The sequence below is a fragment of the Pieris brassicae genome, chromosome 3 (assembly GCF_905147105.1).
Source record: "Pieris brassicae chromosome 3, ilPieBrab1.1, whole genome shotgun sequence".
In the NCBI taxonomy this organism is placed as follows: domain Eukaryota; kingdom Metazoa; phylum Arthropoda; class Insecta; order Lepidoptera; family Pieridae; genus Pieris; species Pieris brassicae.
In genome coordinates this window covers 22,279,698-22,291,541 of record NC_059667.1, presented here as the reverse complement: position 1 = coordinate 22,291,541, position 11,844 = coordinate 22,279,698, and the positions used below count along the sequence as shown (strand labels likewise).

At 34.8% G+C, this 11,844-nt stretch overlaps 2 protein-coding genes across 4 annotated transcripts in view; one reads left to right on the top strand and one right to left on the bottom strand.

Moving 5' to 3' along the window:
* The window catches only part of LOC123707730, a 17,131-nt gene extending 5,358 nt beyond the window's left edge, over positions 1-11,773 (bottom strand). For 2 of the 3 annotated variants that reach the window (XM_045658033.1, XM_045658034.1), the window contains exons 1-11: positions 11,670-11,773; positions 8,722-8,937; positions 8,274-8,448; positions 6,349-6,492; positions 4,570-4,715; positions 3,935-4,025; positions 2,432-2,595; positions 2,000-2,154; positions 983-1,068; positions 452-527; positions 82-217 (exon numbers count right to left, since the gene is read on the bottom strand). In XM_045658033.1, coding sequence (XP_045513989.1) covers positions 82-217; positions 452-527; positions 983-1,068; positions 2,000-2,154; positions 2,432-2,595; positions 3,935-4,025; positions 4,570-4,715; positions 6,349-6,492; positions 8,274-8,448; positions 8,722-8,898 — 1,350 coding nt within the window. In that variant the 5' untranslated portion in view covers positions 8,899-8,937; positions 11,670-11,773. The remainder of the gene's footprint in view (positions 1-81; positions 218-451; positions 528-982; positions 1,069-1,999; positions 2,155-2,431; positions 2,596-3,934; positions 4,026-4,569; positions 4,716-6,348; positions 6,493-8,273; positions 8,449-8,721; positions 8,938-11,669) is intronic. The other variant, XM_045658035.1, reaches the window with a different exon arrangement.
* LOC123707733 (protein SREK1IP1-like) lies at positions 9,185-10,311 on the top strand. The gene is made up of 3 exons (XM_045658041.1): positions 9,185-9,372; positions 9,596-9,768; positions 10,086-10,311. Exons 1-3 carry the CDS (start codon positions 9,259-9,261, stop codon positions 10,195-10,197), a joined length of 399 nt encoding a protein of 132 aa, XP_045513997.1. The 5' UTR covers positions 9,185-9,258; the 3' UTR covers positions 10,198-10,311.
* Positions 11,774-11,844: the final 71 nt, after the last annotated feature.

The window sequence follows — 11,844 nt, the reverse complement described above, 5'->3', positions numbered from 1 at the left end:
AAGGCAAAATTACATATTCCTTCAACTGGAACCCGCCCCACACCTAGAAAATAATTGAATATGAAAGGATATTTTGCTTACGAGCCATGCCGTTTGAACCCTTACATGATGATTGTGAGCCGCGGGTAAAGGTCTCCGCCAGAAGGCAGCAGGTGCGGGAGCCGCGGGAGGTGGCACGAAAGACGTCGGCTTCTTTTTCTTTCGGCCATTTGCAGCACTATATAAGGGATATTCTTTAACACAGTCTTTCAAAAGGTTTATCTCCGGTTGCATCAAATCAATATTTAGACATTATCTCAGTACAATATTATGTTAAGGACTTTTTACTTTGACATATGAGGGGTAAGACTCAGCGTTAAGTCTAGCTCCCGTACGTCAAAAATCAATTGAATTGAATTTTTTTGAAGCAAGTAACAAGAAAAATTAATAAAATATAAACAATAACACTCACCTGCTGTTAACAGGATTAGTGAATCTACAATTGAATACCCCTGGTATTACGGTGTGGTCATTTTGACAGGACTTTCCTAAAAAATCATGCCCATTACAGTCCCGCAGTCTGGATTTTTATTTTATAAATATTTTGGAGAAATAGCCTATGTTATAATATAAAATATGTTTCATTACAAACAACAATAAAAAGGTTTGCTTTAAAAACAAAATAGTGACGTTACAACCTTATTAGCCTCAGATTTATGTATGTTTCATGATATGTCAAATAGGCGAGTAGGTGATCAGTCTGGTCAGTCGACTGTTTGGTTCTATGGCAAGCCAGTTTCCTCACGATGTTATTTCTATGTTAAATGCATGAATGGTACACTGTCGGGACTCGAACCCACGACCTCAGAGATGGGAGTCGCACGCTGATGTCATTAGGCCTCTGCTTATTTTTTAACAACACACTAAATATTGACAATGACGTAATTTAGTGACTAAAGTAAAAATGCAATAATCTTGGCACTGGTGAGTTCAAAGGTCTTACCGTTTTTATTATTTGAAGAGGCATTGGTACTGTTGGTGCCTTGTTGGTCTCCCAACATGTAGCCAAGTCGTCTTACGTGAAAATACCTAAAATATTATTTATTTTAATTTTACTTTCCGTATTATAAACATTGAAAAAAAACAGGCCGCTGTCTTGCATGGTGGGCTGACAATCTTCAAGAAGTTGGTGGAGAAGATTGAAAGAGAAATGCTTAAGATAGAGAGAGATGAAGCCAGTCTTTTTTTATTACTGTATACACATTAATACATTTTAAGTATACATACAGTATTGTAAAATGAGGCCTAATAATTATTATTACAAACATTTTTAACGTAAAGTATACTAACGAAACTTGGATTTTCAAAAAACAAAAGCCAAAATACGCTCGTGGGTGCGATAGAAAGCAGTATTCTCAGAAAACCCAAAATTATTGATGCTGAGCATTATTATGCCCTTAAATGGAGATGGGCAGCCCACGTGGCCCGTTATACAGATGACAGATAGTCTAAAGCAGGTCCAAAAGGAAAAGGGAACAAAGGAAGACCAATAGAGCGATAGGCTGACGGGATCGAGAGGGAGCTAGAAGAAATTGGATGGAGATGACACAAAATAAATTAGGGTGGAAAAAGTTGGAGGAGGCCTTTTCCCTTATTCCCAGGAGCCGCCCCTATCCGGGATCTTAGTTAAAATTGTGTTTATATCTATTTGTATTAAATGTATGTCAATACGATGTGGTGTGGATGTGTGATAATTATTATTATACTAACTAAAAGGTTATTTTCTCGTTGACTTTGAATTTTAAATAAATATAAATATTATTTTTAGGCAATCAAGTAGTTTTAATATATAACATTTGCACACGCATTTTGATTCTGAAATAATATATTTTATTTATTATTAGGTTTTACTCAATATAATGCGGGGTTTAATTTTTTTTATTATTAGGTTAAAAAAAATTATAGCTAGAAAATATATATTAATGCAATGCTGTGTCATAGAAGATCGAGTAGAAAATACCTATAATAGAGCAGCATACAGCCGAGTCCAGCCAAGAAGGCGGCGGCTGTCGCAGGCGCCAGCCGGGAAGGAGGCGGACCCACCCTGGCCCCGGACCACCACCAGGCGGTGATCAGTATGCAGTTCTCTATGCTCATCACGCAGTAGAATATCACCTGTGTAAAATCTTTATAGGAGACATTGAAGAAGCAAATCGATTTCCTTCTAGATTAAGAAAAAAATTGCAGAATACCGCCGTTCATGGTCTCTTTTAATGCCGAAGGGTTCGAGATTGCGTTGCCGGCCTTTATATACTTTAAACTGAGTCTAGAACGCACCTGTCTAATTATTTCGATATTTTTAAACATGTGTCAAAAATTTGACAGCTGACATCGATTTTAGAATTACGCCTTTCTTAACCAAAATTACAATCATGCCAAAATATATAAATACCATTTTTTGTCTATGATTTGTGTCCTGAAGGTTGATGTACGCGAAGACATAGACAAATGCGATGAGAGCCGAGAGATACGCCTTCCTGGGACGACTGATTCTCTCACCGTGGAACACATTCTTCGGTGAAATCAGCCAAAGGAACATTGACACCCAGTGGAGACCTGAATAATAATAAATAAAAAAAGTACTTTTTAGTGGCCGAATTTAGTTAAGCTGCGGAACTGTGTACGTTATTCGTAATAAATTCGCATTTCAACATCAAACGTATCGAACTTTGTAAGAAATCATTTTTTTTACAATTTTTACAAATGCCTCAATAGGCTATCTCGCTCTTACAACTTAATTACAAATATTGATGTGTTTATAACAGTCTACCAACTTACCGTAACTTTGTTTTGCAGGCTCTTAATGTGGTTTAAGTTTTCATTTTGTTTGTTTGTTAATGTTATTTTTATCTTTCAGTTTTGGTTTATTATTAATTTTAAGTTATTAGTATTATATATGTCGGAGAAACACCTTCCCCAGTGACGTCATCAACAGTGGTTGCAGATTTGGTGGGCGTCATGAGGGTGAAGCGCGAGCACAAAACACGACGATTGTAGTTTTCACAATATTTTATTTACACTGATGATACACTGATATGTTATGGTAGTTATTAATAATAAATTATAAGTTTTAAGACCGAGCCGTGAGTTCAATGCACCAATCTAGCGACAAAAACTCAGGGATCTAACTCCATCCGTCTCCACTTCAAAAAGGCCCCGTAACAACCAACGGACTGGCCTATACATAGATGGCGCTTCGACCCCACTCGAGCAAAATGCTCTGCTCTCATTGGTCGTTTGTTTAATAACGATTACAATCTTATAAATTAGAAAAACGTAACTAATTTTAACTAAAATCACTAATTTGTTAACAGAAATATGTTTTAGGTTTTATAATATCGTAAAATCGCGTATTAAGTTAAATTAAGGTTAATGCAACGTGTTTAAATGATAAAGAGAATTTAATGTGTTATTGTACAATCAACAAGCAACTCGTTGAATGGCTTCCTCCGACATATATATATTTTTTTGTGGTCGTTTGTTTAATTGTCTTTTTTCCTTTGATATATTGCTTATGTTCTAATGCAATTGATGTGTATGTGTGTTAAATTGGAGAAGTCATATTTTCTTATATTTTTGAGGCATACATTGTTTAAGAATGTATATATAAATAAATATAAAATATCATAAGATATGAACAAAATACAACTTAATTATGGTGCAGCGAAAGACGTCAAACGAAATTAACAGACTAAACGCAAAAGCGTTCACATAACAATTTTTTTTTATGTAATTACTAACACTAGTCTAAAATAAACTTTTTCTTTTTCAAAGTGACATTTCCCCTTTCCATTTAACGTCAAACTCTTTCTTACGTCAAAATATTCACAGTCAGTCATTTGAGTTGTTTTTATTACCTCAGCAGGAGCTAGTAATATAATCCAAAAATACGCACCTATAACTAAGAAAACCCAGTATTCATAGACTAGAGCGTACACGGTGAGGGAACAAACGCGAGCTGATATGGTCCCGAGCCGCCACAGGAACTGAAATAAACGTAATTCTGTGATTCACGAAAATATTACCGTAATAGTTAATCAATGTCATTATACTCTTTTGTCTCTTTCTATAGAATTGTGTTGAGACTGTGATGAGAGGAGACAAAAACGTGATTTTATTAAACGATAAAATTAGACTTTATATCCCTTATAGTCAAACACGTTAAGTATTTCATAATATAGGGGGATACAAACAGGGTTACGGGACAGCTATGAAAGGCAGTTACCGCAGCCCACACTTTAGTGAATAGTTTTAGTTGCGTTGCCGGTATTTGAAGGAGTAAGCTCTCGTTTTAAAGAATTAGAGGCCGTCCAGTCAGGAAGACCTCCCCAGAGTCTATTCCAGTATTATGTCCGCCAGAGATGTGTTATCTCCAGCAGCCATCAAGGTGGTGCAACTGAAACCTGAAATATTGTACCTTACTTAAAAGGCCGGTAAAGCACTTGCGAGGCAATGTAACTATCCATGGGCTGTATCACTTAACATCAGGTGAGCCTTTTGCCTGTTTGCCTTCTTTTTCATATAACTTACTTGAAATATAACCCCAAGCCAAGTGAGTACCAAGCGATGTACGTTCTGCATCCGGACATTTTTGCTGAAACTCGCCAACGCCCAGCACACGGAGAATAAAGACAAACTAGCTGATATAACATTCAGTTCGGCAAAGGCTCTATTAGCTGAAAAAAAAACCTCCGTGTCAATGTTTGACTAGCTATGTCTTGTGACGTTTAAATTCCGTCGTGATGATAATTCGATTATCCAACATACAGCAGCACAGGAAAAGAAAAATTTCTACAGAGAGAAACAGAAACTTTCCTTAAAATAATATTAAATTTATAAAGCTTGAAAAGTGATGATTTTAGTCTTATGGAAGCTTTTCCATTTCGCCCAGACGTCAAAGAAATTTGTCGATAATAACTTGAGACAAATCACAGAAAAATAATATTTACGAGGGACAATGACAAGTAACAAGCATAGAACCCATAGAGTAGCTTCAGTTATTAAAATAAAAAAGTCATTATTATACTGTTACGAGCTAGGGGATCGGATAGAAAATGCCGTAAATTTATTCAAGGGTTTATTTCTTGAAAAATCAATGAGGAATTTATGAGCACAAATTGATTGCAGAGATGCACTAATTGCACGCAAAATCACAGTCACTAAATACTTCACTTATGCACACTTCACACAGTACTTTATCACTTGTATTCACACTTTATCGCTTCGGTGTTTCGCTCTTGTTATCGCATTCAAAACTATAGTGACCAGTCGCGTTTCGGCTCGCTTATATATCCCTGGGAATAATTCTAAACATTATTCGAGAACTTTCTAGGCGGGCTTGCTACTGAGTAGCGATTGCACAATTCTAGAACGTCCGCACTCTGTCTCTTTCGCACGTTGCTCCGTCCTTGTCGTACGGCGTTCTAGAGTGCTCAGTTTAGTTTCGAGAAAGTTCTGATCTTCTCTCTCTCTCTCGTATCATTTCGTCCTTGTCTCACACCTAGAAAGTTCAGTCTGAAAACGCCTGAAAACGGGTCCCCTGAAAACTGCACCACTCTACTACACATGTTCTGAAACCGACTTAAAAACAGGTTTCAGCTTCCTGAAAACTAGGGTAACATTATGGAAATTACAATTTTCTAATATGTGATTGACCCTCTCCTGAAACGGTCAGAAATCATATTACAGCCGGCTGAAAAGTTCTCTAACTAGTGGAAAAATCTAGAAATATTGCAGTCGACCCGTCTTCGTAACAATACGATAAATATTATGACAATATGTGATCAATATAATCTTAAAATTAATGATTTTGAAACAAATTGTGACTTAACCGAGTAATGGAAACAGAACTAAATTGTAATCGTTTTTACAACAAAACTCCCAAGCGGGAGAGAATTAGCACTGAATAAATTCCAAACTCTCGTTAAACGTATATTAATCAAAAAAGGATTTTATAAATTTGATGATATTTTTAAAGATCCTCCTTGGGATTGATTTGTTCCACTTCTATTATTTATGTCTACAAACAATTTGTATGACTCGAAACATGGCGATTAAAAGAGAATTTCTTGCCAGTTCTTCTAGCCCGCTCTACGCCCTTGACTTGCGAACTGGTTATAAATATAAATTTAGAATTAATTTAACATCTTTTTTGTTGAATTTCATAAGTGTACTTGGTTGGTTGTTATAAAGTTATTTTGAGTTTAGAGTTATAACAAACACAAAAACGTGAAACGAAACGTCGACTCAAAAAAATTAAAACTTTTTTTTTATTTCTGTCTATGGCCAGTATTAAAAAAGTAATCATACCAGCTGGTTCATCAATATTGGGTTCAGGTGTCACCCCCAATTCCGTGGAGATTGGTTCACGGTGAGCTTCCTTCAGCAGAATATGCAGTTGCAAGAGTAACATTGGCGCTGCTTCACAGAACGCGTGGACTAACCGTAGCATGCCTGTTAAATAACAATTTCGATCTAAAATTTATTTTTAATGAACATGATGGTATTGGATCCTAGAATGACAGTGGATGAAATTATTGAGTTAAGACAGCAGCAGCAGCTGGAGAGCCATGGCTTCTGCCAACGCCATCCGGAACAAGGCGTGAGTATATAGATGTTAGAAATAAAACAATATAAACAAATATTTAAATATGACAGACGGGTTGTCATTAGGCATATAGCGGGTTTAATTAGAGATACTTTTGACCAATCACAATCGTTAAAAACGGGCCTTTAGTCTCTTGTTTCACATTCTCAGTTTCCTCTTTAAAGCTGCATTCGTTATTATCCAATTAATAAATGAATTGTGGCACTTTAAATTAAATAGTATTTACATTTAAACAACTAATTAACACAGACCGAGAACGCACATATAACAATTCTTAACTATATTCTCAAATACATACGCACACACGCTCACAGACTCACACATTCACGCATACTCAATGTTTTTTACGACTTATATTTGATTAGTTATGAATCATTAAGTCTACTTTTTCTTTAAAAACACTGCTTTAAACATGTACCACGTACCACGGAATAATTGTTATCTATTTACCCATAACACTACTCCCTAGTGTGGGGACAAACGTTACATGAATTTTGGCACAACCATATTTCTGTCATGAATAAAGTTTTTATTTATTTTTATCCCTTAAACCAATGTATCTGTCGCAGTAAAGTGAATCAGAGAGTTAATTCAATCTCTAGACATTTAATTAAATATCGAGATTCAATCAAGTCGCTAGCATTTTGATTTAAATAAAGCAGCGCGGAAAACGTTTAACTATCCGTCTGACCGAAAGCCAGCGTGTTGATTAACAATGTAAAACAAGACTCCGCCATGATTATTTCATTTGTTATTGTTATTTCGGTGTGATCGTGAAGAACTGAGATCTTGGAAATTCCGTGTTTTGCTTTAATGTAAATGGTTGGGTTAGTCTTGTTGCCTAGGAACGTTTAGTTTTTTTTTTGAATGGAATCTCGCTGTTGGCCTTAAGGGCCTTTACAGCTCAGCTCGGGCTGTTTTGGCGAGCGTAGCTCGGCCAGAATGGCGTTTTATCCCGCGGCTAGCGCAAGGGGGTCTCCTGTGAGACTCGAACCTCGGCTTGGGCAGTCGCGGGGTGGTCAATCGCCTGAAGGGCAGGACGGAAGCTCACTGGAGTGAGCGAAGTACGAAGTAAAGGTCCACGCCTTCGGTCCCGATGAAGGCGGCTTTTTACCCTAATCTGATTGGCTATTTTTATTATTATTATTGGCCGCGCGGGCGGCTTTTAATTTATTGTTCGCTACGGTAATTGGATCGTCCGGATCCGTTAGTATGTGTCGGGGCCTCCTACGAGCCCTTTTTGTCGGGAATGGGTAATAGTTGATGCTTTTACGCACCAGCGGATTGGGATGGTGTTTAGCCTTGTCAAAGTGGCGTGTGGACGCCAACTTCATCCATTGGGCTATGGTAGGGAGCTCCAGGTCGTGGTGGAGATCGACGTTTCTCACATAGAAGGGCGCACAGCGCACAGCAGAAGCACCTGTAGCCGGTGAATAGGGGAGGGGGAGGAACGTTTAGGAGACTCGTTAGCCGTTTCGTTCACTCACTTGTCTGACTGAACTTTAGCGACTTGATTGAATATTAATGTTTAATTAACTGTCTAGAGATTCAATTAACTCTCTGATTTACTCTACTGGGACACATCAATTTTCAGATAATAGATTGCAATAATTCATAATTTACTTACATAGATCGCGCACTTGATGTTTCACACGCCTAAGCTCAACTGGAACCAATAACCTCGCGTACCTCCAGAGGACTCCCAATTGCAGACAATGCAACAATATAGGCAGCCAGGGCGGTCGGCCTTTACGACCCTCGCTTGCCCACCACATGTGGAGGTACCAGCGTATTGACAGCACCTACGTAAAATATATACATATAGGCATAACAAAAGCATAGAACATACGGAAACCTGTGGCTATCAGTTGTCAGAAACTATTATTGTTTCACTAGGATTGGAACCGTCAAACCGTAAAAGGATTGTATCCCACTTAGTCATACTGATTTTAAAAGGTATTTACTTATGCTACAATTGTATTTAACTGTTATGGAAAAAGATTAGAAGATGTTTTCCCTCATTGTACCTATCCGAAGATAAATATATAATAGGAAAAAATATCAATACTTAATACCTGTGATATCAATAGTGATGTGATAACTATCGACAACGTCGCAGCAAAGGTGCCCTTATAACCCCGCTCTAAGAGAGCGTAGCCCATGACAAGATCGAATACTACATCGCAAAAGTACCCGGCTAACGATATCACGTTGAATAGAACGTCGCAAAGGGGCAGAAATTCCGCCATCATAGCATTCTTCTACGTCCCTTGTTTTAAACGTTGCTGCATCTGCAATGTTAATATATTTTAGTGAAAATCTATGCATCATAAATATATATTTTCTTATTGGTGGGGAATAATTTAAAATGTAAATTATCAGTCTTAACAATAAATCTTTTTAAACATTAAAGATACAACGTGAGTTGTAATTTAAAACATTTACTGTTAATAATTGCGTACAAAGGGAAAAAGTTTATAGTCTGTGCTTCGACGTCAGTGTATGTCATAATAATGTTCTGTCAATTGTCAAAACCCAACTAACGCCGACTTGTGGTTATTAAAAGTGAAAATATTATCATATATTCCTTATAATAATTTTCAGATGCAGGAATGTCTAATTACACAGATTTAATAAGTAAAATTGGCAAAGATAGTTCAAGAGCTGCATGTAAAAAGTGCGGTTACGCCGGACATCTTACTTTCCAATGTAGAAATTTTATAAAAGTGAGTAGTTTCGACATCAGTACTAGAAACTTATGTTAAATATGTTTGAACAAATTAGCAACAGCATATTTTTGGTTTAATTATATAAAGTGTATACAAAAACAACTTAGAGATTACTTAGAAGGGACATAATATTGAATATGGTCTTTATAAGATTACATAGGAGCGAAAATATATTCTAATTTAAAACAGGTAAATTACAATTAATAATTTGTTGTTACAGGTAGACCCAAATAAAGAAATAGTATTAGATGTAAGCAGTACTAGCAGTGATAGTGAGCAAGACTATGCAACTCCACTGCAAAGTTTGCGAGAAGCTGAGCTCAAACAAAAGTTGGAAGAAAAATTAAAAAAAGCAAAGGCAAAGAAGAAGACTAAAAAAAGAAAAAGAGAGAGGTACATTTACTCCCATTATGATGTAATGTGTTTTATGTTTGTGTTTATATTACATAAAATTCTATTTTAAATAAATGATAAAGCCATACATAGCATCCTTACCAGATACAGAGTAATAAAAGATTATTATTAAAAGAATAGTTCGTACAAAATTTCTTTTGAGTTGGCTGGTCATAGTCTTGTAATGTCAAATTATAACCCCATTAAATAACTCATGTTATGATGTTCATCATTACCCTTGGTGATAAAAGATAAAATCATAAGGTTGTAAATTCTTAAGGCTTTATCAGTACTTAAACTGACCTTACCATTTACAGATCGACTAGTACATCATCTAGTTCTTCAGACAGTAGTAGTTCCCACAAAAAGAAGAAGAAAAAAAAGAAATCTAAGAAGTCTCATAAAGAAAAAAAGAAAAATAAGAGCTAAAAAATTTTGTAATGTTGAAAATATAACACTTGAAATGAAATAAAATGTGTTCAATGAGAATATTAAATTGTCTATAACTTTGCTGACTGATGAATAAATCTTTTATATAATATATATTATGTTTTTATTTATTTAAGTTTTGGTCTAAATTCATTTTAATTATTGCTGTTGTGTCTGTTATCCCTACAATTAAAAACAATTGAATAGAATTTCAAATCAAACTAACAATAAATATCAAACATATTATTGCACAGTGGACCAAATGGGTGTCAATACGAGGAATCCATTTATATTACTGGAAAGAGGTGGTAAGACATGCTCATGTATAAATACAAGATAGACTAACAATGAATAAATGATTAATATGTATGTGAGATATGTTCAATATATGTGTGGGAAAAATCTACAAAAATACCTAAATGTAATCCTCACTCACCAAGATGATTATAACTTGTTATGTATTAAGGATATACAATATTTATATAGACGCAACAATTTTAATTAATAAAGAAAAGTTATCGGTAAAACATATTTCTATGTTTCTGCCTCTTATATCATATTAAAATTGTTGAACTCAGAATAGACATAAATTATTAACTCAGATATCACACATCACTCCTGAATAAGTTTCAAGTTAAATCATCCATTACAATCAACAGATTATTAATAAAACTGCAGCTTTGATAGCATATTTTGACTAATTTTTTGTGACCTTTTCAACAATTAACATTATGTGAATACCATGATTTTTTCTAATTTAGTCTAAGCTTTTCAGAATTCTTTTACACTATGTACTATTTAAATCCTCACCATTTAGTAGTTATTGAGTTTATCGTGTTCATAAAGACAGTCAGATGCATTTGGTGGATTTAAGTTTATTATATTTAAGGATGCATAATATATATGAGAATGACAAGTTCAGTAAGAATACCTTGCTATGCTAACTTTATATAGTATTACTAAATGTTATTTGTTGCTATAACTCGTGCAGATTTAAACTATATATAAACAACTTAGTTTAAGTTATTTAACCAAAATATTTTAAGTTCTCATTTTCCAAATTACTTTTGATATTTCTATAAGATTAACTATAAAAATTAAATTTTCTTGTATGCAAGTTGAGTTCACATTAGTAACATTCTTGCTTCATGACTCAGTTACAAGTATTTGTCAATTATAAATTCAATGCACTGCACAAAAACAAATGATCGCAACCACAAGTATACGAGGGATATTGGAACAGTAATTTTTATTCAATGAACTATTCAATATAATTCATTAAGAACTAGTTAAGTATAAAATAGAAAGTTTGATGGTCAACAATTCATCACATGTTTTAGATTATATCTTGGACGATATCGCAGATGACCAATAGTTCTCGCAAATGAATAATTTTAAAGAGTTAACATTTTTGTACAACGTAACAGTTCAAGTTTAAAGCGTAAATACTTAAAAAGTTCCCATAAACTTACTTTTAGCATTGGAATTCCATTATTTTCTTCCAAAGAACGTTCGCAAAATTCACTTTCTAATAAACATTAAAACACATAATATATTTACACTTAAGCTTTGAAATTATATAACACATTAAGATATCACATTTTATTGATAAATATTTTGGTTAAGTTACAAAATTACAACAAAGTT

Coding starts and splice junctions, on each gene's coding strand:
- LOC123707733 (XM_045658041.1), top strand. CDS start 9,259: ATGTCTAATTACACAGATTTAATAAGTAAAATTGGCAAAGATAGTTCA. Junction 9,373..9,595: donor AATGTAGAAATTTTATAAAA/GTGAGTAGTTTC, acceptor TTGTTGTTACAG/GTAGACCCAAATAAAGAAAT. Junction 9,769..10,085: donor AAAAAAAGAAAAAGAGAGAG/GTACATTTACTC, acceptor TACCATTTACAG/ATCGACTAGTACATCATCTA.